Source organism: Myotis myotis, unplaced genomic scaffold, assembly GCF_014108235.1.
Source record: "Myotis myotis isolate mMyoMyo1 unplaced genomic scaffold, mMyoMyo1.p scaffold_m19_p_1, whole genome shotgun sequence".
NCBI lineage: Eukaryota > Metazoa > Chordata > Mammalia > Chiroptera > Vespertilionidae > Myotis > Myotis myotis.
In genome coordinates this window covers 2,827,443-2,854,158 of record NW_023416313.1, presented here as the reverse complement: position 1 = coordinate 2,854,158, position 26,716 = coordinate 2,827,443, and the positions used below count along the sequence as shown (strand labels likewise).

General features: G+C 57.9%; 1 protein-coding gene across 1 annotated transcript in view; it reads right to left on the bottom strand.

Moving 5' to 3' along the window:
* The window catches only part of MAN2B2 (mannosidase alpha class 2B member 2), a 29,519-nt gene extending 11,882 nt beyond the window's left edge, over positions 1-17,637 (bottom strand). The window contains exons 1-11 of the mRNA XM_036310149.1: positions 17,503-17,637; positions 16,005-16,151; positions 13,225-13,330; positions 10,301-10,473; positions 9,584-9,672; positions 8,394-8,598; positions 5,211-5,409; positions 4,367-4,557; positions 3,801-3,939; positions 2,233-2,366; positions 494-771 (exon numbers count right to left, since the gene is read on the bottom strand). Coding sequence (XP_036166042.1) covers positions 494-771; positions 2,233-2,366; positions 3,801-3,939; positions 4,367-4,557; positions 5,211-5,409; positions 8,394-8,598; positions 9,584-9,672; positions 10,301-10,473; positions 13,225-13,330; positions 16,005-16,151; positions 17,503-17,637 — 1,796 coding nt within the window. The remainder of the gene's footprint in view (positions 1-493; positions 772-2,232; positions 2,367-3,800; positions 3,940-4,366; positions 4,558-5,210; positions 5,410-8,393; positions 8,599-9,583; positions 9,673-10,300; positions 10,474-13,224; positions 13,331-16,004; positions 16,152-17,502) is intronic.
* Between the last annotated feature and the right edge of the window lie 9,079 nt (positions 17,638-26,716).

Sequence of the window (26,716 nt, the reverse complement as noted above, 5' to 3'; positions counted from 1 at the left end):
CAATGGATGGATGTGTGGATGGGTAGAGATATGGATGGATGGATGGATGGATGGATGGATGGATGGGACAGGTGTGTGGATAAATGGGCGGGTTATACAGAAGAATGGAGGTGTAATAGGTGAATAGATGGGTGAGTGGGTGGGTAGATGGATAGTTTGGTGGGTGAGTGAATAGATTAATGAATTTTATGTTTCACTAAATTTTAAAAAGGGGGTAAAATGATTATTATATTTATTCCCTGGGGTGGAGGTCCCTCAATATCCCTTTTTCCTCAGGATCAACAGCTCTGGAATGAAAAAGTTTAAGAAAGTCTTTTTTGCACTGGCCAAAACTCATCCTCCTAGAAATAAAGATGGCAAAATGCTGAAAGACCTCCACCACCATCAAGCCCTTCCCCCAGTCAGGAGAGGAAATAAAGTCCCCAGTGGGGGAGTGACAGCTCGGGCCTCAGGGAATGCCTCCACCTCAGAGCCAGTAGTGGCTGCACCTCACCTCTCCCAGATGCTGTGCATCAGGTTGGTGTCCGGGTCTAGGAAGACAGTGTAGCAGTCATTCTTCACGGACACCAGTTTCTTGCCCAAGGGCCTGGTGCTCAGTCTTCTTGGCTTGCGGTCAAGCTTGGAGGTGAAGGCCATGGTGGCGGTTGCTGCCTGTTGGCCCTCCGGGGCCTGCTCGGTGGGCCTGACGCTGTAGTACCGGTAGCTGAGGCCCGGGATCGTGGTCAGCACATACAAGTCATATTTATGTGGGATCTCCTTCGATCTCTGGACCTGCAGGGCCAAATGTTCAACATAAAAGAGATTCAGGGTTGGACGACTAGTCTCCGCAGTAACCTCAGCATGCCCCCTCCTGGGCAGGGCGTCTTTCCATCATCAAACTGGGCTGAGTTCCCTCCTTGCATCCTCCCTGCTCAGCAGGCTCCAGCCCTGGCCTCGTCTCCCTCCCCTGCCTCCCTCCCTCTTGGCACCAGCACCACCAACTGCCCTTCCTTCCCCACTCCTGCTGCTTCCTGCCCCTGAACCATTCCCCATGCCGTTCCCTCTGCCGGAGACCCCCTCCCGGGAGGGGGCGACCTTCTCCCTCCATCCTCCAATTTCCCACAGAGGGACACTTTTGGGGGGGGGACCCTTTTCCGTCCCCCTTCTCTGGTTTGGGGAGGGGGCTTGGAGGAGACACGGGGCCCATTTGGCCATGCCCCTCGCTCTTAGGGCAAGTGGGAGGCCTTTTGGGGAGGCCTGTCAGCACACCCCGGGAGGCCCCACACAGCCTCCCACCAGCCTTTGGTGAGACGCTGCAGGCGTCTGTCCCCCGCAGCCTCCCCGGTGACTTTCCTTGTCACCGTCTGCACTTTCTCCTTTGGTTTATTGCCTGTCCCCCTGGCTAGAAGGCAGGGACTTTGGCTGGGATAGTACCCAAGTGCCTAGACCAGCGCGGACACGTGGCAGGGGCTCCAGAACAGGCGGTCAGTGATTTACTCTGCACGGTGCTGCACTTGGTGGGAAGGGGGCCGTGCTGGGTCTGCACAGACCAACCCCTCCTCCAGGCCTCCTGCTCGGAGGAGCTCCCCTGCCTCCGGTCCCAGCGGGGGCTGCGGCCCTGTCTTCCGGAGCACCGCGCCACGCCTTCCCTGGCCCTTCAGCATCCGCTCCCCTCCCCACAGTGATGTGTCCAGAGGCCCAGAACTCAGACCAGAGCCAGGCCCAGAACAGGCATGGGGGAGTGTCTGCTGAATGACCAACGGGTGGCACCTCCAGGGAAGGGCCCGCAGGATGGCAGGAGGGGTGCCCGGGGCACCAGGTCCGGTTCCAGACAGGGGAGGAGAGGAGAATGGACCACACACTGAGTGGGGGGCCCCTCGGTGTCTGGGTGCTGGACCGAGAGGCAGCCCTGATATCAGCACCTCCGTAAACCACCCCCTTAAGGAACAGGGAGGCCTTTCCCTCGCAAAGTGGGCATTTACATTAGAAAAGACACACACTCAGGGCGGGGCGAGCGGCCCTCCCAGCACAGGCCACGCCGAGGCCCTCCAGGGAGGGTCTGTCCCGGGACCTGTGGCCACGTCAGCTGCCCCAGCCCGGTGTCGGTCCTCTGGGTAGATCCCTCGGACCCGCAGTGGACACGCCCACATGGATGTCCTCAGGGAGGGGGGGCTGTCGGTGCCCCTGCGAGCGCCTGGCCCGGGCAGGTGTCAGCCACAGCAAGTGCGTCCGCAGCAGCAATCGCGCCCCTACCTGGGCCTTGACCGGGCGGCCTGACTCGTCCGTGACCGTGACGTGGGGGAAGCTCACGGTCAGGTTGATCACAGTGGTGACCGTCCAGGCCAGGGGGTTGTAGACCGCGGCAGAGTGTCCCCTGGGCTCTGAGCCTGCAAGGAGGGTGGGCTTTCCTTGCTGTTCTCAGGCGACACCGTGGGGGGCCCCTCGGTGCAGGAGAAACAGGCAGGCGAGAGAGGGCCCTGCAGGGCTCCCGGGAGAGGACAGGGACGGGGTGTGCTCCCTGCAGGGCTCCCGGGAGAGGACAGGGACGGGTGTGCTCCCTGCAGGGCGCTCTACACCGCTTGGCGCCGTGTCCCTCTCCCCAGTGCCTCTGGACAGCGGAGGCTCCGTGTGCTCCCAGCTCACCTGCCCGGTCAGCCCACCCTGCGGATGAGGACACGGAGGCCAGAGAAAGGGTCACCGCCCCCGGCAGCCCAGGTCCTGAGGCCGCGCCCCACAGCTCTGAGTGCCCGGCACGGAGAGTGACCGGAGAATTCTCTGGAGCCTGGAAGGTCAAGTCCAGCTGCCCAGCCCAGCATGCGAGACCCCCGGGTGTGCACCTGAGTCCCTTTCTGTCCCTTCGTGTGCCCCGGGTGCAGCCAGCTCTGACCACGCCTGTGAGGCCGCTCACAGCACACTCTGTCCAGCGCCTGCCCCTGCTCGGCCACTCCTTTGGGCTGCGGTGCCCCTCGGTCGTCTCCGCTGACCCCTTGCTGCACCACTGCCCGTGCCAGCTCGTGGGCAGGGACTGCCCTGCCAGGCAGTGTGGTCACTGCCCTGTCCTATTCTTTCCATGACTGTCTGTCTGTCTCTCCCACCAAGCCCAGGCCTGTAGGCAGGCGCTGTGTGCTGCTCCCGGCCCCCGGGCCACCCAGAGTCTGAAGGTGGGATGGGGACCCACACAGGCACGGGGGGCGGGGAGCAGGCCAGGTGAGCAGTGACATGGAGGGGAGAAGGGCCCAGTGCGGAGAGCAGGCTGAGAGTGGGGGCCTGTGGGTTTGAAGCCCCTCAGACGCGTCAGATGGGTGTGATCGTCACTGCGAACTCGTGACACCCTCGTAGTCAAAGGCCTGGGTCCACCGGCTGCACTGGGTGCCTGTGCCCACGCTGACGCTCGGCCAGGGCGGGGGCCCGGCCGCGCCAGGTTCCCGGGGTCACCTAGGCCTGCACAGCACAGGGCAGCGGCAGGCCTGGGGTGCAGCCCTTTCCCGCCTGCGTGGCCTGGGGAGTCCGCAGCACCGTCTCCCCGTGTCCTCGCTAGAACAGCAGGCAGGAGCAGTCCTCGCAGGCAGGGTGGGAGGCGGGATAGGGGCCAGCCTGGGGAGGGGCCCAGCCGATGCTCAGCCCTCAGCCCTCAGCCCTCCCTTGTGCAGGGCGCGGGAACGGGGGCTCGGAGCAGTGACGCACCTGCCCAAGGTCAGGCGAGGTCAGGGCACACGAGGTCAGGTGTTCAGGCCCCGCCCCCGGCCCCCAGGCTCTCTTCTCAGAAGGGACCAGAGCGTCTGCACCCCCAGCCCGCACCCCACCCTGCGGGCTTCGCGTACCTGGGGAGCCTCGGGGCGGGTCCAGCACGATGGCGGCCACCAGCCGGAGCACGGCCTGCATCCCTGCTCTCAGGTGCTGCGTGAACATGTCCCCCACCTTGACGGCCTCCGTCCCGGTGATGCCATCGTGGTGCTGCACCTGCCGCCCCTCCAGAGAGGGGAGAATGGGTCCGGCCTGCCGGCCGAGAGCTGGCGGGGCCCCGCGCCTGCTAGGCCCTGGCTGCCCTTCCGCTCAGCAGGTGTGGGCGCAGGTGGGTCCCTCGCCCTTCCTGACCTTGCGGAACCAGCTGACTTTGGGGAGGGCCGTCACTCCCGCTGGGCGCCCCGGGACACGCTGGGCTCAGTCCGTCCCTGCGCCGCGGCCGCCAGGCCAAGCGGGTCCTGCACATTATGGCACTCGATTGCCCCCACCCACCGGGTGGGCGTGTGTTCTCGTGGCACAGGGCGAGGTTGGGGCTCAGAGCATCCCATGCCCGAGGCCACACAGCAGAGCAGGGCCTGCATCCAGCGCCCCCCGTCCAGGCTGGTCACCAGGGGGCCCTCGATGATCTCATCTGCGACGTTACCTCGGAGACGGCCCAGCGGAGCTTCTGGAGCTGCGTCAGGGCCCAGCGGGGGTCCAGGCGGCGCCGGGGGCTGGGCCACATGTAGCGCGTGAACATGGACTCCCCGGCGTACAGCAGCGCGCTGGCCCGCCTCGCCAGCCCCTTGAGCGGGCTGCGGGAGGTGTAGAAGCCGGTCCACACCTGCGACTCCTCTGAGAGACAAGGGCCAGCAGGGGTGTGAGCCCCCCCCCCACCCTCCACCCCCGTAAGAGCTGGGGCCAGAGGGGCGGGGTCACCCGCTCCCCCCAGAAGGCCTGGGGGCTCCTGCCCCAGCCAGGCCAGGGACTGCCCCAGAGCCCTGGAGGGGCTGGGCAGGTGGGAGGAGGATGCCTGGGTGGGCTGGGGGGCAGGAAAGCCTGAGGAGGGTCAGGAAGGCCTGGCTCAGCCTTGAACCAGGGGCCTGGGAGGCCTGGGGGAGGGGAGGGAGGGGAGGGGAGTGGGCAGGACCCGCTCAGAGGTCTGAGCACCGCAGCCTCTGAATGTGATTCTGGGACAATGGGGGACCCAGGACAGGCCTGCCTCAGCACGTCCCTCTGGTGGCCCAGGGAGGGTGGGTGGGTGAGAGGAGGGAGGGTTGGTGGGTGAGAGGAGGGAGGGTGGATGGGAGGAGGGAGGGTGGATGGGAGGAGGGAGGGTGGGTGGGAGGAGGGAGGGTGGGTGGGAGGTGGGAGGGTGGGGGGTGAGAGGGGGGTGGGTGGGTGGAGGGTGGTGGGTGGGAGGAGGGAGGGGCCGGGCCAGGCCCCAGGCTGGAAGAGCAGACGTGAGGGCCCACGCTGGCCGCAAACTGCCGCCCCCAGGCGGGCACCTGAGGCGTAGGGCAGGAAGTCCTGGTGGCCGCGGACGTGCCAGGTGGCGTTGTGGGCGTGCAGGGCGCGGAAGTAGGCGCTCAGCGTGGCGTACTCCACCGTGACGCCCAGCTGCGAGGCGCGGGTGTTGAGGGAGCTCAGCAGGAGGTCCATGTTGGCAAACTGCACGCCGGCGCTGAAGAACTTCCTGTCGCACCCCTGCGGCGGGACAGGCACGGCCTGTCCTGAGGGCAGAGCGCAGCCCAGCAGAACCGCGGGGCCTTCCCCGGCACCTGCCGCTCTCCACGGCCGTCCACGTCCCGGACCGGCTCCCCCGCTACACCCCTGGATGTTTCCTTCTCTCTTTCTCTTTCTTTTCTCTAGATCAGGTTGTACACCCCCTAGACTTGTTTATCTTTTATCTTATAAGAAGTCTGTTCCTGCCCTAGCCGGTGTGGCTCAGTGGATAGAGCGTCAGCCTGTGGACCGAAGGGTCCGGGTTAGAATCCGGTCAAGGGCACAGGCCCGGGTTGCAGGCTCGATCCCCAGTGGGGGGCGTGCAGGAGGCAGCCGATCAGTGATTCTCTCTCGTCATTGATGTTTCTCTCTCTCTCCCTCTCCCTTCCTCTCTGAAATCAATAAGAATATTTTTTAAAGTTTTTTCCTGTGACTATCTTCACCCATTCCCTCACCCCCCACCCCTGACAACCACAAATTCCATCTCTTTTTCTACGCGTTTTGTGTTTTAAATTTTACCTATCCTGTGAGTGAAATCGTACGGTATTTCGTCTCCCTCTGACTTATTTCACGCCCCGGCATTTCTAAAAGCCATTAGTACTACTACTCATCAGAGCCATCCATTCAGGTGCTGTGGGGATCGTGAACACAATGAGCCAGCCACAGCCCACATTTATGGCCCTTCACCTCGCCTCCAAAACAGCAAAGTCAAAATTGTTAGAACCGTACTACCTGCCAAGCCTGAATCTGAAAGAGCAGAGCGCGTAAACAGGCATGACTAGTAAGGAGATTGAATCGGTAGTCAAAAACTCCAAACAAACAAAACTCCAGGGCCGATGAGTTCATTGGTTAAGGCTATTAAAAGAAGAATTAATACCAATCCCCCGAAAATCTTCCCCCCAAAAATAGAAGAGGGGAGAACATCTCCACACTCATTTCTGAGGCCAGCGTTACCCTCGTCCCACAGTGAGACAGCGACACCACAAGTAAAGACAAGTACAGGTGACCATCCCCCATGAACATAGATGCAAAATTCTCAACAAAATGTTAGCAAACTGAGTTCAGCGATACATCAAAACTACCACACCATGGGCTCAAGCGGGAAAACAACAATCCCATTTTAAAACGGGCAAAGGATTTGAGTAGATATCTCTCCAAAGGGGACAGACAGATGGCCAACGGGCCCGATGAAAAGGGGCTCAGCATCCCTAACCATCAGCGAAATACAAATCAAAAACCACATTGCCCTGGCCAGTGTGGCCCAGTGGATAGAGTGTTGGCCTGCAACCTGAAGGGTCCCGGGTTCGATTCCGGTCAAGGGCACATAGTTTGGTTGCAGGTTCCTCCCCGGCCCAGGCCCTGGTCGGGGCTTGTGAAGGAGGCAACCAATCGATGCATTTCTTCCACATTGATATCTCTCTGTCTTTTCCTCTCTCTTCTACTCTCTCTAAAAAACCAATGGAAAAATATCCTCGGGTGAAGATTAAAAATAATAATAAGCAAATCAAAAACCACAGTAAGATATCACCTCACGCCTGTTGGAATGGTTACCATCAAAAAGACAAGAGAGAAGTATTGGTAGGAGGTGGAGAAAAGGGAACCCTTGTGTACTGTTGGTGCGACTGCAAGTTGGTGCGACCACTATGGAAAACAGTATGGAGATTCCTCAAAAAATTTTAAATAGAACTCCCATCTGAACCAGCAAGTCCCCTCCTGGGTGTTTAGTCAAAGAAAACAAAACATTAATTCTAAAAGTTATATGCACCCATACTCATAGCAGCATTATTTACAATAGCCAAAACATGAAAGCAACCTAAAGTGTCCATCCATAGATGAATGGATAAACAATGTGGTCACACACACACACACACACACACACACACACACCATTCGATTCCTGGTCACACACACACACACACACACACACACACACCATTCGATTCCTGGTCACGCACACACACACACACCATTCGATTCCTGGTCACACACACACACACACACACACACACCATTCGATTCCTGGTCACACACACACACACACACACACACACACACACACACCATTCGATTCCTGGTCACACACACACACACACACACACCATTCGATTCCTGGTCACACACACACACACACACACACACCATTCGATTCCTGGTCACACACACACACACACACACACACATAACACACACCATTTGATTCCTGGCCAAGGGCACCTGCCCAGGTTGCAGGTTTGATCCCCAGTAGGGGGCGTGCAGGAGGCAGCTAGTCAATGATTCTCTCTCATCATTGATGTTTCTCTCTCTCTCCCTTCCTCTCTGAAATCAATAAAAATAAAAATAAAAAAGAACAAAGGGAGGTCACAGGATGATACTGTTGGGGTTCTGTGGCCTGGACAGCAGATACTTTAGGCAGGTGTTTCTGTGCTCCTGCAAGCATCACATTCTATTTTGAACTGTTGAGAAAGCAAACATTTCATTATTGCGTTTCTTTATTGCCTACATGTAGTTTAACTTATGCCTCAAGCCTCATCCAAAGTTTTATATATATATTAGATCAAATATGTCGTTCAAGTGGCCTGTTGACATCATGTATGGAGTTTTATAGTTTTCAAAAATTATTTTTTTCAAAAACTACTTTTAACGCCTGCACCTGTAGAGAAAGGCAATCGCAAACAAAAAGAGAAACAAAAAGAGCAAGCCGACAAAATGGCTCTAAAAGAAAACGAGAGAGGCCGCCACAGTGAAAGCGTTGGAGAGAGCGGGTGGGGCCTGAGGCGGGCGCAGGCGCGGGCTGTGCTTCCGGGCAGAGGCTGGGTGAGTTCAGGGCGTGGAAGGAGCTGGTGGGGTGAGGCCAGGGTGGGCAGATGGCAGCCGGCCCGGCACCTGGGTGGAGACCGGCCCGGTTTGAGGGGAACACGAGCCCGGCGTGGCTGCGAGGCAGACACCAGGGCCTGGGAGCAGCTTACCCAGGGCCAGAGGATGTGCGGGGTCCGATACCCACGGGCCCGCGACTTCACGTCCAACACAAACCTCTCCACGTACATTTCGATGTTGCGCACAGTGACGGGGTCATTCAGGCTGCTGTGTTCCCCACCCTGGAATTGTGTGAGCAACGGGGCCTCACCTTCCCAGGAATACCCTACCCTGCGGGAGAGAGAGAGGTTAGGGGGCCCCACCCCAAGAAGGGAAGCAGCCTGAGGTCCCCGGGGCCTGGCAGGGCTCAGGCAGCCCATGGGGCAGCTCAGGACCTGCAGACCCTCCTCGGTGACCCCGGCTCCCACCAACGCCACGGGCCGGCCAGGGGTGGGCAGGCAGGAGCTGTGCAGACAGAGGGGGCTCCAGTCCAGGCCGCCCCTCCCTGGCCCGCGTCATCATCTTCCCATGGAGCCTACAGCCACTGCGTCCCCTCCTCCACAGGGGATCGCTCCTTCCCTGGGCACCTCCCAGCCTGCAAAACGGGTGCAGGGCCATGGCCAGGGAAGCAGCCACCTCAACTCCAGTCTAGTGTCGCCAGGAACGAGATTTAAGGCAATGTTTCAGAAAGTAAAATTAAGGCCGGAACAATCCTGGTGAGCAAAACCTCGCGGCGTTCAACAAAGGCAGACGCCGCTCCTCCCCCTCCACCCCGGCGCCCACGCTTGGCACGGCTCTGACCCTGAGAATGAGCCTGGCCCCTGCCTCGCTGGGCAGCACAGAGGCACCTGGGGGACCAGGATCTCGTGGGTAACATGTACTGGAGGCCGTGGTGAGGATTCAATGACAATCATTGGTGGGAAACCGTGAGATACCGTGCCGGGCACGGAGCGGGCCTGACCCACGGCCACGCCGGCAGTGAGCCCGCGGGTGTCCCTCTCCCAGCGGCCCCTCCAGCCTGCCTGCTGGTCTCTCCTACTCACAGAGGGACGGCCACCCTGTGCCCGGCCTCGCGGGTGCAAAGGGGCTGGCTGTACCCATGACACGAGGCCTGGGCGCTGGCGCCTGAACCAAACCCGGCTCCGAACGTTCGCTAACCACGGGGACCTTGGCCGAGTGGCTCTGCCTCAGTTTCTCGTGGTGTGACATGGGGCACCGGGTGCGTCTCCCTCCGGGGGGGGAGGGTCACCGCTGAGGCCGTGCAGGGACAGTGCCTAGAGGGGCCTGGCACGCGAGCGCTCACGAGCAGTAGCCGTAAAAGTCCAGGACGTGCGTGAAGATCTCCTGCCGCTCCGCCAGGGACTGGGACCCTCGCCACACGAACTGCATCTCCTGCGAACCGGAGGGACCAGCGAGGCTGAGGGCCGCGTGGCGTGGACAGGCCTCCCTCGCTGCCCCCTCCTGAGGCCCCACCTCACCCCCCAAAGCCGCATGAGTGCGGATCTGCCCTCGAGCAGGCTGCCTGCTCATTCACCGCCGCCTCCCGGGCCGCCCTCAGGCACGGGGCGCTCATCGCGCTCACGGCGCAGCAGCCCACGGCTCAGCGGGCCAGGCGTGCTCAGGTTACACGCGGGGAGGAAATCCTGGTCCTGTTAGCCTCTCTCTGGGGCGCACGCAGGCTCCCCGACGCCCCAGCGACTCGATTCTGGGCCTTGGAAGATGGCAGAGCCGCACTCGGCCAGAGTTGCCTGCGGCTGAGAGCAGACACGCTGACCGGGGAAGTGTGCTCCGTGCTCCGTGCTCCGTGCTCAGGGGCCCTGGTGGCGCTCCTAAGGGTTACTTCCCTTGCCCACCGGAGCTCCACCACTTCGCCTGCCTCCTACGGCGGTTCCCGCTGCTCTCCTGACCCTAAGCCCCTGCTTCTCTGCTCGGGTGCGGCCCAGCCCTGCAGGGGCACCTCCCTTAGGACAGGCGCTTCCTAGGGCCAAAGGGGGCAGCGGTGGGTGCGCCCAGCACTCACCTGCACTTGCATCAAGGCCTCCTTTAGCTCATAGTCGATCCGGGAGATGACATGGGCGTTGAACCCCGCCAGGGCAAACAGGGTGGGCGTCGTGGCAGAGGCGCCAAACGAGTCGACCTGCCAGGAGAACTGTGGCCGGACCCCGAACGTTTCGTAAAGGAAGCCGTGTCCTTCTGCAGAGAGAGCACCGGCGCCCACACTGGCGACAGGGCGGGCCCTCGCCCCTCGCTCACCCACTCGGCACCGGGCACGGGTGCCCGGGCAAGCAGGGTCTGCTGCACAGATGACTCATGCAAAGGGCTCCAACCCAGTCACCCGCCCTTCACTTCTTCCTCGGGACTGAAGGGCCGCCCCCGGGAGCCAGAGGCCAGGCTGAGTGACGCAGACAGAGTGATGGGCTGGTTTGGGAAACAGAGCTTCTGGGGTCCACTGGGCAGAGCGCCCTTCCTGTCCCACAGCGATGCAACCCCAGTTCCGGTCGCCGTTCGCTAGGTCAGGCCTGCAGGGCTAGCACTGGGCGCTCAGGGTTCGAGGGCAGGTGGGCTGAGTCCTGAGGTGAGGCTGCTGCTGCTGTGGGCACCCCTGAGGCAGGCCGGCAGCGCCCCCCTCCCCCACCATGCCCATCAGCACTTGTCCAGCCAGACCGTGAACTGAGGGGGGTCCCAAAGATGACTCAGACTTGGGTTGCTGACAGAGGCCCCCTGGAGTTTCGGGGGGAAGGGGAGGTGATAAGGAACTATGGGGACCCAAAGGAGGGGTCCTGGCAGAAGAGACTGAGATGAGCTGTTCAGGTGGAGGCAAAAGGAAACATTACGACCGAAAACACAGGATGGGTTCCCTGGCCGGTGGCTCAGTGGTTAGAGCATCAGCCGGCGAACTGAAGGGCCTCGGGTTCGATCCCAGTCAAGGGCACGAATGTCCGTTGCAAGCTCAATCCCCACCCCCGGAGAGGGCGCGTGCAGAGGCAACCAGTCAATGTGTCTCTCGCATTGGTGTTTCTCTCTCTCTCCCACGCCCTTCCACTCTCTAAAAATCAATGGAAAAAATATCCTCAGGTGAGGATCAACAAAAAAATAATAAAAAAAAAAATTAAGAAGAAAAAAGGGGCAGCAGGAGGCAGAAGAGGAGCCGGAGAGGAGCCCCGAGCAGGCCCGGAGGCCACGTGGGGCGCCGGGAGGGGGATGAAATGAGAACTAAAGCAGTTGCCATCGCCCCCAGCTCCGCACCTCGCTCTCCAACAGGCCTGAGCGGCCCCTGGGACTCACTTCCCCTGGGAACCAGTTCCAGCCCCGCCCTCGGGCCTGGCTGGCGGCTGTGGCAGGAGGCCCCCCTGCGCCAGACCCCCGCCCGCCCGGGTGCGAGCACGTGCGAGGGGCACAGGAGCAGCCCTGGCCTGCAGTAGGGGCTCTGTGGGCGGGAGGCATCTTGAACACAAGAGGGACGTGAGAGTCTGAGAAGAAAGGGTTTTGTCAGCAACACTGCCTTCTAGACGAAAGTGGCAAAGGGGGTGAAGTCTGGAAATGAGCAGGGAGAGCCTGAGATAAGGGAAGGACTCCAGATTACAGAGCGGGAGGGAGGCAGTGCTCAAGGCCCTAAGACAGCATCCAGCTCCTCCGGCTCTGCCCTGATGTTTTACACACTGGGCACCTGGGGCCGTGCTGTCGTGGGGTGACCTGGGGCGGAGGGTCTCAGGCCTGGCTTCATTCTGGCTCACCCACTGGCTCTTTTCTTTTCTTTTCTTTTCTTTTCTTTTCTTTTCTTTTCTTTTCTTTTCTTGTCAGTGTTCCAGCTGCCCTAGTTTCCTCCCGGCAGCCTGCCGTTAAATGCTTCTTATGAAGCCTTTGGTAAACGGTGAGAGAAGTACCACCATTGCAATGGTGGGTGGAGATGGTAAGGTGGAGGTGGGGATGAGGAAGGTGCTGGTGGTCATAAAGGTGGTGGTGCTGGGGGTAAAAGTGGAGGTTGTGAAAGTGATAATGATGGTGGTGATGGTGGTGATGATGATGGTGGTGATGGTGGTGGTGATGGTGATAATGATGGTGGTGGTGATGATAATGGTGGTGGTGGTGGTGGTGGTGGTAGTAGTGGTGATAATGATGGTGGTGGTGGTGATGATGATGATGATAATGGAAGTGGTGGTGGTGGTGGTGATGATGGTGGTGATGGTGATGATGATGATGATAATGGAAGTGGTGGTGGTGGTGGTGATGATAGTGATGATGGTAGTGGTGATGGTGATGATGGTGATGGTGATGGTGAAGGTGGTGATGGTGGTGATGATAGTGATGATGGTGGTGGTGATGGTGGTGGTATTGATGGTGGTAGTGATGGTGATGATAGTGATGATGGTGGTGGTGATGGTGATGATGGTGGTGGTGATGGCGATGATGGTGATGGTGATGGTGATGGTAGTGGTGGTGATGGTGATGATAGTGATGGTGATGGTGATGGTGGTGATGGTGGTGGTGGTGGAGGTAAAGGTGATTAGGGTGATGGTGCTGATGGCTATGTTGGTGAATCGCAGGTGGAGTGGTGGTGATGGTGGTGTAATGATGAAAGGCATCGAACCTTTAATGAGTATTTACTAGGGAACACTGCACTTCACTAAAGTGCTCTATTTCAATGATTGCAATCTGTTTCTCACACAAATCTTTAAGGTAAGTATCATCAAACTCATCTCAGCGAGGAGGACACTGAGACGCGATAGGTGACATCCCTGGGCCAGGCTCACAGGCTGGGACCCAGCAGGCTAGCGGGTCTAGCATCCCCGGTCGGAGCCAGGCCTTGGCACTAGCCAGTCACGGTTCGCACTGCCACAGTCCCCCGCACAGTGGGGAGGACGAAGCGCAGCACCTGGATTCAGGCACCAAGTCCCAGCCCGAATGGAGGCCCCGAAAGGCTGGCGACGGAAGAAGGGGCCGAACCTGTGAGCTGCAGGATCTGGTCGTCAAAGTGCGTCACCGCCTCATCGTGCATGACCTGGCCTCCGCTCACAAACTCCAGGCGTCCGTGGGCCAGCAGCTCGCGGACCTGGCACGGCAGGCACAGAGGCAGGCCAGGTCAACCCCAGAGTGTGGTGGCTCTGCGGGGACATGGGCCAGCGTCTCGCGGTGCCTCCCCTGAAACTCCCACCTTCATTCCTTCTGCAGAGGCAGGACACTGCCCCGCTCAGCACGGCACCCCTCCACCCAGAGCAGCACCTGGCCTGTGGCTGCTGCGGGTTATAGCTTTTAACATTTTTTACTTTTTAAAAAATATATATATTATTGATTTCAGAAAGGAAGGCAGAGAGAGAGATAAAAACATCCATGATGAGAGAGAATCATTCATCGGCTGCCTCCTGCACGCCCCCTACTGGGGACCAAGCGGGTAACGCGGGCATGAGCCCTGACCGGGAATCGAACCGTGACCTCCTGGTTCACAGGTCGACACTCAACACTGAGCCACACTGGCCAGGCTAAATTTTTACTTTTGAAACAATCTCAAAGTTAGAGAAAATGTGCAAGAATTGTACAAAGAGCTCCGTGGGTCCCCAGGCTGGAGTCTTCGAGGCTCACTTTACCCAGTTTCCTTCACGCTCCCCCATGTCTTTCTGTGCAGTGTGTGTTTCTAAACCATTTGAAAGTATAAGTTAGCAAGGGCATGCCTTCTACCCGCAGAAGTTCAGTTAGCGTCCGGGAAGAAAAGGATCGTTTTAATCACAGCCTAAGGATCAAAATCAGGAAATTCACCCTCGCACACCGCTAGCTAAGCTCCAGACTCTCCCCCTCCCCCCCCCCCCCCCCCCCAGTTTGCCGAGAGCTCCCCGAACGTCCTCTTCTGGGGGCGGCTGTGAGCTGTCATCGCCCCGCGACCTTCCCTCTGGGACAGCTCCTCGCCGGGCCCGGCCTTCACGGGACGGACCGTTTCGGAGATCACAGGTTAGTCATTTGGAGACCGTCCTGCAGTTTGGGTTTTTCTCATGACATGCTAAAGCACGTGTCTTTTCAGAAGACTTGCATCTCATCCATGTCTTCCAACGTGCTTCTAATGCAGTGGTTCTCAACCTTCCTAATGCCACTTTAATACAGTTCCTCATGTTGTGGGGACCCCCAATTTCATTGTTACAAATTGAACATAATGAAAGCATAGTGATTAATCACAAAACAATATGTAATTATATATGTGTTTTCCGATGGTCTTAGGCAACCCCTGTGAAAGGGTCGTGACCCACAGGTTGAGAACCGCTGTTCTAATATTTTTGAAATATCGGAAGAATAGTAGGTAATCTTAAGTGAATGAAGGGGGGATTGGAACATAACTAATGGCCAAAGAAGGTGGGCCATGTCGCCACCCTGCTGTTTACAGACTGTCTTTATTTGCTTTATGAAGGCGCAGTATTTACACTGCATTCACTCAACAAATAAGGAGTGAGCCCCTACTCCGTGCTGTTTTAGGTGGCCACCTACTACACGCCAGGCCCTGTTCAGGCTTTGCAGGTCCGGCCATGAAGCAAACAGACAAAAACCCCTGCTGCCAGCACGCGGGGCCATGGAGTTCCCTGCCCGGGTGTTCGTTGGGACCCTCCGCTCCCCGGCGGGGAAGTGGGGGTAGGAGACAGACAACTGGGTTTGGTGTGTCCATGGGAGAAAGTGCGGACCGCCCACTGGACACCTGGAGAGACGTACTTTGTCAGACATGCATGGCTCAGAATCCCTCCTGTCACATATGAGCTGTGACCACAGGACCGTCACCTGCCCTCTGTGAGCCTCCCCAACTCCGTAAAGCAGGGTAACTAGCCCCCCCATACGGCCAGTAGGGAGGGTCAATGAAGAAATGTGTAAAAAGCAGGAGCCCAGCCCAGCCGGCTCAGTGGTTGAGCATCGACTTATGAACCAGGAGGTCACAGTTAGATTCCCGGTCAGGGCACAAGCGGGCTCGATCCCCAGTGGAGGGCGTGCAAGAGGCAGCCGATTGATGATTCTCTCTCATCATTGATGTTTCTCTCTCTCTCTCTCTCTCTCTCTCTCTCTCTCTCTCTCTCTCTTCTTCTTCCCCCTTCTTCTCTGAAACCATTACAATATTCATTTTTTTAAAGCAGGGGCCCAGCGCTGGCCACGGCCCCATCGAATGGAGGCTCCTCCTCATGACTCTGCAGGGGTCCTCAAACTACGGCCCGCGGGCCACATGCAAATATAAATATTGTATTTGTTCCCGTTTTGTTTTTTTACTTCAAAATAAGATATGTGCAGTGTGCATAGGAATTTGTTCATAGTTTTTTTTTAAACTATAGTCCGGCCCTCCAACAGTCTGAGGGACAGTGAACTGGCCCCCTGTTTAAAAAGTTTGAGGACCCCTGCTCCACAGCTTCAGCTTCAGACACCCCTCCAGGGGGCCCCAGAGCTTCCTGATCAGCCTTCTTAGCTTTGCACCGCTTATAAACCACGGGGACCGTTGCACGTGGTCGGGGTACCCAGGTCCGGGCCATGGCCGCGCACACTCGGAAATGAAGGCCACAGGGGTGGGCACAGGGCCACCCCAGGAGGCCGTGCAGGGGCCCACTCGGCAGGGCTCAGTGCCCGGCGGGGCAGCGGGGCTGCGGTTTCATGAGGGGCCAGGAGGCCAGGTCTGTGCAGCTGCCTGGAGGGACCGCCGACCGCACCACATCTCAGCAGCCCCGTGCCAGCCCAGGGGCCGCCCAGCCCTGCCCCGCGCCACCCGTCACCTGGAGCTTCTGGGTCCTCGAGGCGAACCGGTCCCACCACAGCCGGAAGTACTCCTGCTCCACGGCGATGAAGCGCCGGTGCTCCTTGAGGGTCAGCTCCCGCACCACCGAGGTGTACACGCTGGCGGCGTAGATCTGCATGTTCTCCTGGGGGGGGGGGGTCACCAGCCGGGCAGGGACCGTGCCTGCGCCCGCCTCCCCCACTCCCGCTGCCTTCCCTCTGCTCTCACCAAGGACCCACCCACTGCCCGGACACAGGGAGGCTGGGACGCAGCACAGGACACGGCTCGCCAGCTCGGTGAGAACACGCTGTCCCAGAGAGGCGAGGGGTCGGACCATGACCCGCCCCTGGCAGTGCCCGGAGGGGCCAGCAGCCCGAGCCAGGAGAGGAACTAGGTCCCAGGGCCCCCCGGGGCCTCCTGGGCTCAAATGCAGGGAAGGCTGTGTGGGGAGCTGTCCCTGAGGTCACCTGCCTCCCTCCCCCCAGGGGGGGGCTCTCGGGGGTGACCCGGCTGCTTCCCATCAGGGGCTCCGGGTACGCACAGTGTGCCCAGGGCTGCTGGGCACCAGGCTGGCAAAGAGCACTGGGCAGCGAGTCAGCGGGCTGCAGGGTTATTCTGAGTGACCTGGGACCTTCTCTGGCCTGTTTCCTCTTCCGTAAAAGGGGTGACACGCATGCTCCCCCTCCCCAAGCCGTCTCCATCTGCAGGAGTCCTCACCCCCAGAGGCTCCCCATGTGCCCCCGACCAGACTGAACCCTCGGCCTCAGCCTCTTCCTGCCCGTGTCTCTGTTACACAAATGTCCTTCGCGAAGTGACGGGTCCCCCCACAGCGGCCTTCGCTCATTTGTGTAGGCGTTTCCTCCCTCGTTCATAAGAGTGAGAGGCACCGGGAACAAGGAAATCGGGGACTTCCACGCCATTTCTCTGTGCCGAGCCACTCATTCAGCGATTCTCCGTGTCCGTCAGCACACAGAGAACGTTCGGAATAAAGGGGTGCAGCCACCCCCCCCCAGCTGTGGGCTCCTCTCTGGTGGGGAGCAGGCCCTCGCAGGCAGAGGGTGGGAGGGAACAGACTTCAGAGCCACTGCCTGCCAGGCCTCACCAGGCCAGTGACTCACCAGGGGGGCGCCCTGGGAGTTAGGGACGGAGTCCCGCCAGTATCTGGCAGGAAGAGGGGGAACCGGTGCCAAGTCTGAGGCCTGCACCCCCTGCGGGAGGGGGACGGGCCCAGAGCAGCCCCCAGAGCAGGGCTGACCACGGCCTGACTCCGGCCAACGCACCTTCCTCGGCCTGGGCTGCCTGTCACTGGGGGGGAGCTGGGTTCAGAGGGAGGAAGTGATCGGCTCAAGGTCAGCCGCCCAGTCACCGCCCAGAGGCACACCTGGAAGCAGGCTGACCCCCCACGCTGGCGCGGACGGGCGCAGAAACCCACTGGGCTGCGCAGGGAGAGGAGGCGGCAGCTCCTCGGGGCGCCCGGGGAGGAGGCCGGCACCTACCTGGACCGTGTAGAGCCAGCCCACGTCCATGTGGCTGTGGGGCACCACGAAGACCCTGATGGTGTCCTTGGCCCAGGCCCCTGGCAGCTGCAGCACCACCAGCTGCGCGAACAGAGGCAGCCAGCGCGGCCCCATCCCAGTGCCTGGCGGGCAGCGGGTGTGCAGGGACTTCTCGTCCACAGCCAGCAGGCAGCCGCTAGGCAGCAAACTGGGCAGCTGCCCCCACCCCGCCCCCAGCCCCAGGGGAGGGAGCAAGGGAGCAAGTAGGCGATTAGGAAGCATGGGGCCTGGGCTAGGTGGGGCCTGAGCCCTGCCCTGCGGGGGGGGGGGGGGGGGGGGGGCGGGGGGGGTGGATGCTTGCTCAACAACTTCCAGTGATCGGCCCCCATCTCCCATTTTCAGGCCATTGCTGTCCACCTTTTTTTTTTTTTTAATTTTTAGAGAGAGGAAGTGGGGGAGAAAGAGAGACATCAATGTGAGAGAGAAAGAAAACTCGTTCAGTTGCCTCCCACACGTGACCTGATGGGGACTGAACCCACAACCTGGGTACATGCCCTGACCGGGAATCAAACCCACCACTTCTTGGTGTACAGGATGATGCCCCACCCACTGAGCCACTCCGCCAGGGCCACTGCTGTCCACCTTTAAGCTGAATGCCAATGCCACCTCGCCCAGCAGCTGCCAGGTGTCCCTCCAGCCAGGGAGTGCCCAGTGCCCACACGCCTCACTTGTGCCTCTCTTGAGTGCTCTCTCTTGGCGTCCCCACCCTCTGAGATGGACTCCTGGGCTCCGTGTTTGTCTTGCAAAACTCAATTCCAAACTCAGCTTGGGAGGTGCCACCACCAGGAAGCCTGCCCTGATAGCCTCTCCCTCACAGGAAACCCCAATCTGGGCCACGTGATAGGGACTGGCACTCCACCTTAAGGAGGACCTGGCCTTCAGAAGGCCTTGCCGAGATCACCAAGCTGGTGGAGGAGCAGACTGTCCTAAACAGCCAGGGTCAGGCCTGGGTGCGGGATGGTAACCCTGGCAAGACACGTCATTCCCCTGACCCCCAGCAGGCGCATCGGAAACTAGGGTGGCAGCGGAGGGCTGTGGCTTCAGCGCCACGCACTGCAGTGACACTGCGGCGTCCCCGGGCCACCTGGAGGCCTGGCGAGGCCTCATCAGGGCAGCCTGGGCCATCTCTGTGCCCAAGAGCGGAGGGTCTGTCGTGGGGGAACCACCTGAGCACCACGTGCTCACTGCCCCGCGCTGCCCGTCTTGTCGTGTCATTCACTCGGCAATGCACCCGGAGAACAGCGCCGTCTTCAAGCAGGTCGGGGTCCCTCTGCTCCACCGCCTCCCAGAGGTCTCTCGCCTGAGGCAGACAGGACGTGCCCAGCACCTGCGCCCACATCCTGCAGGCCACAGAGCGCCCCACTCACCAAGGCCAGGGGGGCGCGCTCAGCCCAGGGGTGTGGGTGGTGCTGCCCCCTTCCAGGCTGGCCCAAAACATGGCCCCTCTCCCTCACCCACAGCCTGAGCAGAGGGCACTCGAGGACCTCCGGGCTCAGAGCAGCCACTGGTCGTGAGGAATGAGTGCCTGGCAGGAGCTAAGCCACTGGGTGCATCTGACAAGCGTGCCCGTTCTGCTTCCTGCGATGGCCATGCAACGTCCCGCACCCGGAGCATGTCACAGGACACGGCACTGACCTCCCACTGTGGGGACCCTAAGAGGACAGGCTCTGGGTCTGTGACTTGGGTCTGAGTAGCCGATTGTCCAGAGGAAGGCGCGGGCACTGTGCTCCCCCGGCCAGGGAGGCGCGAGGCTCCCGCCGAACAGTCACCTGCCCCGGGCAGGGCACACATGGCGGCTCCTGAGGGCCGTGGCTGCAGGGGAAGAGGCCAAAGCTCGGAGTGATCTCGAGGCGGGAACAGCGTGCCCCTCGGGGTGTGCGTGGGAGTTGGCCAGATGGGTACCTGCCCCATTCTCCGAGTCCCCGTGACCACAGCCCCTCTGTCCTCTGGAGAGAGTGGACAGGCCTGGGGCTCACCGCTCCGTGGTGGGAAACTGCCTGGGGCGCACCGGTGCCCATGCCCTGGGGGACCCGCAGCATGGACGTATGGCCTGCTCCGCCCTGCCATGGCCCCCAGGCCTGCCCTGCCATAGCCCCCAGGCCCGCCCTGCCATGGCCCCCGGCCCGCCCTCAGCTGTGCTTCAGGCCTTCAGCGTCAGGCTCTAGCCCTGGACCTGGGACTTCCAGTCTGTGTACTTGTCAGGGCGGCCCTGGAAAACTAACACGGGTTCTTCTGTGGTGAAGGCATGACATGGGTGGGGGGGTGGGCGGTGAGCACCAGGTGCCGCGGTCGCCAGGCCAGCCAGGTTTGCCACCAAGAAGTGAAGCAGCCGTGTGTCAGGCCTGCGCTTCAGAGCCGCAGCCCAGCCGCGTGGGCCTATCTGTGTGAACAGGCGCGTAACCAACTCCCACACCTGCTCAGTCAGCTGGGTGCTTGGCCGTCCGAGGCACCGCTCACCTTCCATCTGTACGGTTTTTAGGGTCTTCAGTTAGGGAATCTCCCCGAGGACCCCTGAGGCAGGGCTGACACCAGAGGGACCCGGGGCCCTTGTGATTCATCAGGCCAGTGACCAGGCTGGTGCTGGAGGGTGTCAGGCCGTGGTGGGCCCGGCAGGAAAGGACATACTACCTGGTATTTTCTAAGCCATCAGCGAAAGAAAGCATCCACAAAACAAAAAGGGAGCCCACTACAGGGGAGAACACATTTGCCAGTGATACGCCTGATAAAGGGTTAATCTCCAAATATATAAGGAACTCATACAACTTAACAAGGGGAAGACAAACAATCCAATTAAAAAATGGGCAAAAGACCTAAATAGACTCTTCTCCAAAGAGGACATACAGAAGGCCAAGAGACATGAAAACATGCTCAAAGTCACTGATCATCAGAGAGATGCAGATCAAAATGACAATGAAGTGTCACCTCACACCTGCCAGAATGGTTACAATCAACAAATCAGCAAACGACAAGTGCTGGCGAGGATGTGGAGAAAAGGGAACCCTCCTGCACTGCTGGTGGGAATGCAGGCTGTGCAGCCACTGTGGAGAACAGTATGGAGTTTCCTCCAAAAATTAAATATGGAAATTCCATTTGACGCAGTGGTCCCACTTCTAGGAATATATCCTGAGAAACCCGAAGCACCAATCAGAAAGAATGTATGCGCCCTATGTTCATAGCAGAGCAATTGACAATAGCTAAGGTCTGGACACAGGCCACGTGCCCATCAGCAGATGAGTGGGTGGAAAAGCTGTGGTACATTTATACCAAGGAATACTATGCAGCAGTCAAAAAAAAAAAGAAGAATCTCTTACCCTTTGAGACAGCATGGAGGGACCTGGAGAGTATGATGCTAAGTGAAATAAATCAAAGAAAGACAGGTATAACATGATCGCACTCATATGTGGACTCTACATAACAAAACAAACTAATGAACAGAGTGGATCCAGAGACATGGAAGCAGGGAACAGAGTGTGGAATCTCGGAGGGAAGGTGGGGGAGAGTGGGTGGGAGGGAGGTAATCAACCAAAGACCTTGTCTACATACATATATATATGCCTAAGGAACCAAACAACAGAACGATCAGTGGCTATGACCGCGCACTGACCACTAGGGGGCAAACACTCAATGCAGGAGCTGCCCCCTAGTAGTCAGTGTGCTACCACAGGGGGAGCGCCGCTCAGCTGACCACCTGTCCTGGCAGCCCACCAGCCCAGCGGCAGCCACTCACTCCCTCAGTAGTCCTGCAGGCCCAATATCCGGAGAATGGGCCAGGCACCGACAGACCAGTGCCAACGGCACGATCCCAACAGCGCCACTGGCCTCCTGGAAGTCGGCCTTGGGTACCACGGCCGCTTCCCCTCCCCAGACACTCCACAAGGAAGAAACGATATGAAAGTGGCCGCCAGGAAGCTCTCAACAACCAGCTCGACCATCAGCGGGACAGATCCAGATCCCAGGCCGGCAAGGGGGTCCTACCGCCCACCCGGAAGGCCGATCGCGTCCCAGGTGGCCCCCCACACTCCTCTGATGAGTGCCAGGCGCAGGGCTCATGGCTGGCGAGTGCCACTGCAGCGGGCGCGAGCCTGTGGCAGGCACAGCGGGGCCAGGATGAGCGGGAGAGGCAGGCAGGAGCGGCAGGTGGCGTTGGACTGCCGATTTTGGCCCGATCCCCCCAGCCACCCCGAGGGACCCCACCCCCCATGCACAAATTCATGCACCAGGCCACTAGTATGCAAATACAGTGGGGCCTTGACTTATGAGTTTAATTTGTTCCGTGACGGAGCTCGTAACTCAAATTACTCGTATGCCAAATCAAAGAGTGAACGAGTGAGACACGTGATGCTGGGCTGATGTTGTGGCGTTCACTGTGACGTTCACTGCGCCAACTAGCGGTGGGGTATCTGAAGCTGGCTCATAACCCGAATTTTAGCTCGCAACTCAAAGCAAAAAATTGGCCAAGAGACGGCTCATATCTCGAAAAACTCGTTAGTCAGGACATTCGTAAGTCAAGGCCCCACTGTATGCATAATCCATGGACACAGACAATAGGGTGCTGAAGGCCTGGGGCAGTGGCGGGGGGCAGTCTTGAGGGGCTCAATAGGGGAAAAAGGGGAACATATGTAATGCTTTCAACAATAAAGAATAATTGGGGGGGGGGGGGGAAGAATCCTCCCATAGCCCGGCCTGCATAGCTCAGTGGTTGAGCATCGACCTATGAACAAGGAGGTCACAGTTCGATTCCCAGTCAAGGCACATGCCCTGGTTGCAGGCTCGATCCCCAGTGTGGGGCATACAGGAGGCAGCTGATCAAAAAGAAAGGGAGGAAGGGAGGAAGAAAATACACTTGATGTTGGAGAGGTTGGGGAAAAAGGAAACCCTCATTCGCTGCTGGTAGGAATGTAGGCCGGTGCAGCCACTATGGAAATCAGTCTGGCGATTACTCAGAAAATTAAGAATAGAGCTACCATACAACCCAGCAGTCCCTCTCCTGGGTGTACACCCGAAAAACTCGAAATCATGTATTCGCAGATATATGCACCCCTATGTTCATTGCAGCATTATTCAAGCGGCCAAGACACGGAAACAACCAGAGTCCTGTGATAGAGGCCTGGATAAAGAAGATGTGGTACAGCCCAGCCGGTGTGGCTCAGTGGTTGAGCGTCAACCTCTGAACCAGGAGGTCACGGTTTGATTCCTGGTCAGGGCACATGCCTGGGTTGCAGGTTTGGTCGCCAGTTGGGGGTGTGCAGGAGGCAGTCGATAATGATTCTTTCTCATCATCGATGTTTCTGTCTCTCTTTTCCTCTCCCTTCCTCTCTGAAATCAATAAAAATATATATTTTTTAAATGTGGTACATATACACAATGGAATACAAGTCAGCCATAAGAAAGGATGAAATGGCGCCATTTGCAACAACATGGATAGATCTTGAGAACATTATGCTGAGTGAAATAAGTCAGTCACAAAAAGCTAAGAACCAGAGATTTCACTCATATGTGGGATATAAAACTAAAACTCGTGAACAAACAGCCGTGTGGTGGTTGCCAGAGGGAAGGGAGTGGGAAGAGGGGGGGGCCCAATAAATGGTGATGGGAGATTTGACTTTGGGTGTTGGGTACACGGTGCAATATACAGATCTTGTAACATAGAAACCCACACCTGAAACCTGTATGATCATGTCAACAAATGTCACCCTGATAAATTTTTTTAAAAAAGAAATACACTTGACACATTTTCAAGGGGAAAAGCGAGTTTCAGAACCCCCTGTATTCATGTTCTTGGGCAGCCCTCATGACAGAGGGCCGCAAACAGGGGGGCTTGGAACAACTGGGAGACCAGAGTCCAAAGTTGAGCTGCCACCAAGGCAGTGCTCCCTCCAAAGGCTCATGGGGAGGGTTCTTTCTCACCAATGCCAGCCTTGGGGGCTCCCGGCAGTTCCTGGGGTTCCTTGACTTAGCTCCTCCCTCGCACTTACTTCCACCTCTACCGTCTCTCGGCCATCTTGCCTCTCTGCCTCTTCTCATAAAGACACCGATCCTAGCGGGTTAAGGCCCCGCCCACTCCAGCACGACCTCCTCTTAACTGGATTGTACTTCTGCAAAGATCCCATTTCCAGAGAAGGTCCAGTCACAGGCATGGCGGTAAGACTTCAACATAGCAACTCACTGCAACCCTAGACAGTACAGATTGTGTCTCTGTCTGTGCAGACATAGGTAGAGAGGTTTCCAGGCATCAAATGTTTGGGGGAATTCCAAAGAAAACTGCCAAAGAGTGCCCAAGTCCTGTTTGTTCAGGAGTAGATGGGACTCAGGGATTATGGTCATTGAGCAAGTTGTGGTGTACATGACTACAGATGGCTAGTGGCCCAAAGACCCGTCCATAGCAGCGTGACGAAAAGGAGAACAGTACGTCTCACAGTGCGGCGAGACCATAGCGCAAGCATCAGCTGGGAGGCTGTTAGAAGTACAGATGGCCAGGCCCTACCCAGACCAAATGAACCAGCCACCGTCAGGGGGGGCCCAGCAACGCGGTTTAACAAGCTTCCCGGGTGACCCGAGGCACACAGAAATCAGAGAAACTGCCACGGAGCCATCGAAACGAGGGACCTATGGGCCTGTGTCGCACAGGGAGACGCATGTTCGCAGGATTGATTCCACTGTATAAAGTCCAACATGGGGGGAACATGTCATATTACTTATGATTGCAATCATAGCTCATAAAACAAAGAAATTGGATTAAAAATATTCAATAAAGAATTTTTGATGAGTAGCAGCAGCACCACTGAGCGTGCAGACGTGCCTCCAGCCTTGCAATTTCTTCTCGTGACACCAGGACCAGTCCGGTTGGCCTTCGACCACAGAGCTCTCTCATCTCGCTTGGCTGCGGGCAATTGGGCGGAAGCGACTGAGTCCACGATGGACAGAGAAAAGGAACAATTACAATTCCGTAAACTCTTTATTGGTGGCGTGAGCTTTGAAACCACAGAAGAAAGTCTGAGGAACTACTATGAGCAATGGGGGGAGGGGGGCGAGGGGGGGGTTACCGACTGTGTGGTAAGGAGAGATCCTGCAAGCGGATAATCAAGAGGACTTGGTTTTGTAACTTCACACCCATGGCCGAGGTTGATGCCGCCATGGCTGCAAGGCCTCATTCAATTGATGGGAGAGTCGGTGGGCCAAAAGGTGCTGTTGCGAGAGGAATCTGGAAAGCCAGGGGCTCTGTACCTGTGAAGCTGTTTGTTGGTGGGTTAAAGGGGACACTGAGGAACACTGTCTTGGAGACGACTTTGAGGAGGGAAAATTGTTACCATGGAGATAATCACTGAGAGGCAGTCTGGGAAGAGGCTTTGGATGTTCCTTTTGATGAGCATGACCCTGTGGCTAAGACTGTGGCAGAAATACCAACCACCGTGGTCATCGTGCAGAAGTAAGGCTTGTCTGGACAAGAAACGCAGGGAGCTCCAAGTTCTAGAAGCGGGAGAGGAGGCAACTTTGGTTTGAGATTCTCAATGCGGCGGTGAAATTTTGGACCAGGACCAGGAAGTAACTCTAGAGGACCTGATGGCTATAGAAGTGGCCTTGGGTTGAGGGGGACAGCTAAAATGGGTATGGAGGGCCTGGAGGAGGACCTGGTTATGGAGGGGGAAGAGGAGGATCTGGTGGTGGACCCGGATATGGCAACCTGGGGGCGGGGGGCGGCTACAGAGGTGGCGATGACAGCTCTGGAGGAGGAAATGACGGAAGTGGAAATTGCAACCATCTAACTATGGTCCCGTGAAGAGTGGAAATGTTGGTGGCAGCAGGAACATGGGGGACCATATGGTGGAGGGAACTATGGTCCTGGAGGAAGTGGGGCTGTGGAGGGAGAAGCCGCTTTCTTCCTATTTGTCCTGAGCGTCCTGTATAAATAGGAGGCTGAGCCCTGAGCTGACAGAACAGCGTCAGGTCACGCAGTAGCCATGCTAAGGAGACTCCCAGGCATGCGTAAGCATGCAGGGCTGTGGCAGAAGACACCAGGGCAGACGCAGAGCCATTCTGTGAATGGGTTGGATTATTTAACATTACCTCACTGTGGAGGGAGGATTGTAAAAAAAAAATGCCTGAGACAGTTTCTTAGCTTTTTACTTGTTTATTTCTAATGGGCTTTCTGATGATGTTAAATTTGTAAGTTGCAGGTGACATGTGAAAACTTTAAGATTTCTCTCAAAGTTTTGAAAAGCTATTAGCCAGGATCTTGGTATAAGACATAACATTTTTCCTTTCAAAAAAAAAAAAAAGGTAAGTGCGTGTGTAGATTTAAGAAGCTGTTGTACATTTATGATTTAATATATTAATACTATGGGGGGGGAGGAAATTGGTAACCTGGTCACAAGAGGGATTACCTCTAGGGGAGAGAGGAGAGGCAGGGCTGGATTAAGAAGACAGAATTTCTGAGGATGTTGGCATGGTTTTACTTCCTCATCTGGTGTAGGGTTACACGAGAATTTCCTTCAAAGTTATGCATTGTTATAGTTGTATATATCAACACACTTCCTATATATCATATCATATATATTTCCTATATAAATATTATTACACGTGTAACATCCCTGTGCATCCACACATCTGTCTTGCTGGAATGTCACGTATCAGAGATGTTGGCTGCCCACCCTACATAAAACAGCCCGCCTCCCATGCTCCCTTCTGGTTTTTCCCACAGAACTCACTGCTGACATATACACCATCTTTCTTCCTGCCTTCCAGGGCCCGGCACTGTTCTCTGCTTACAAACACCAGGTCCAAGTGCACCAGCGCGGTGTCTGCTCCCTGATGGAGCCGCGCCTCGGGGGCTGTTTACGTGCTGACGCGAAGACCAGCACTGGGGACACCACACTGCAACTGTGGGTTTACAGACGGTCTCACTAGCTCGTCTCTCCCGGCAATTCCTGGTGTTCGGGGGACTGTGGACCAGCACGTGGTCCCAGTGAGTGAGTGGCTGAACCTCCTGAGGGGGCCAACCCAGATTTTCATGAGGCCCCTTCCTGCTCTGCCCCCGCCCCTCCTGCTGCAGTGCCTACAGCTCACACCTCCCTCGGGGCTACACCGGCCTTTCCACACATTTCTCAATCAAGAGCAACTGGCCTCCATTTGACAATGACGGACAATCAGTAAGAAA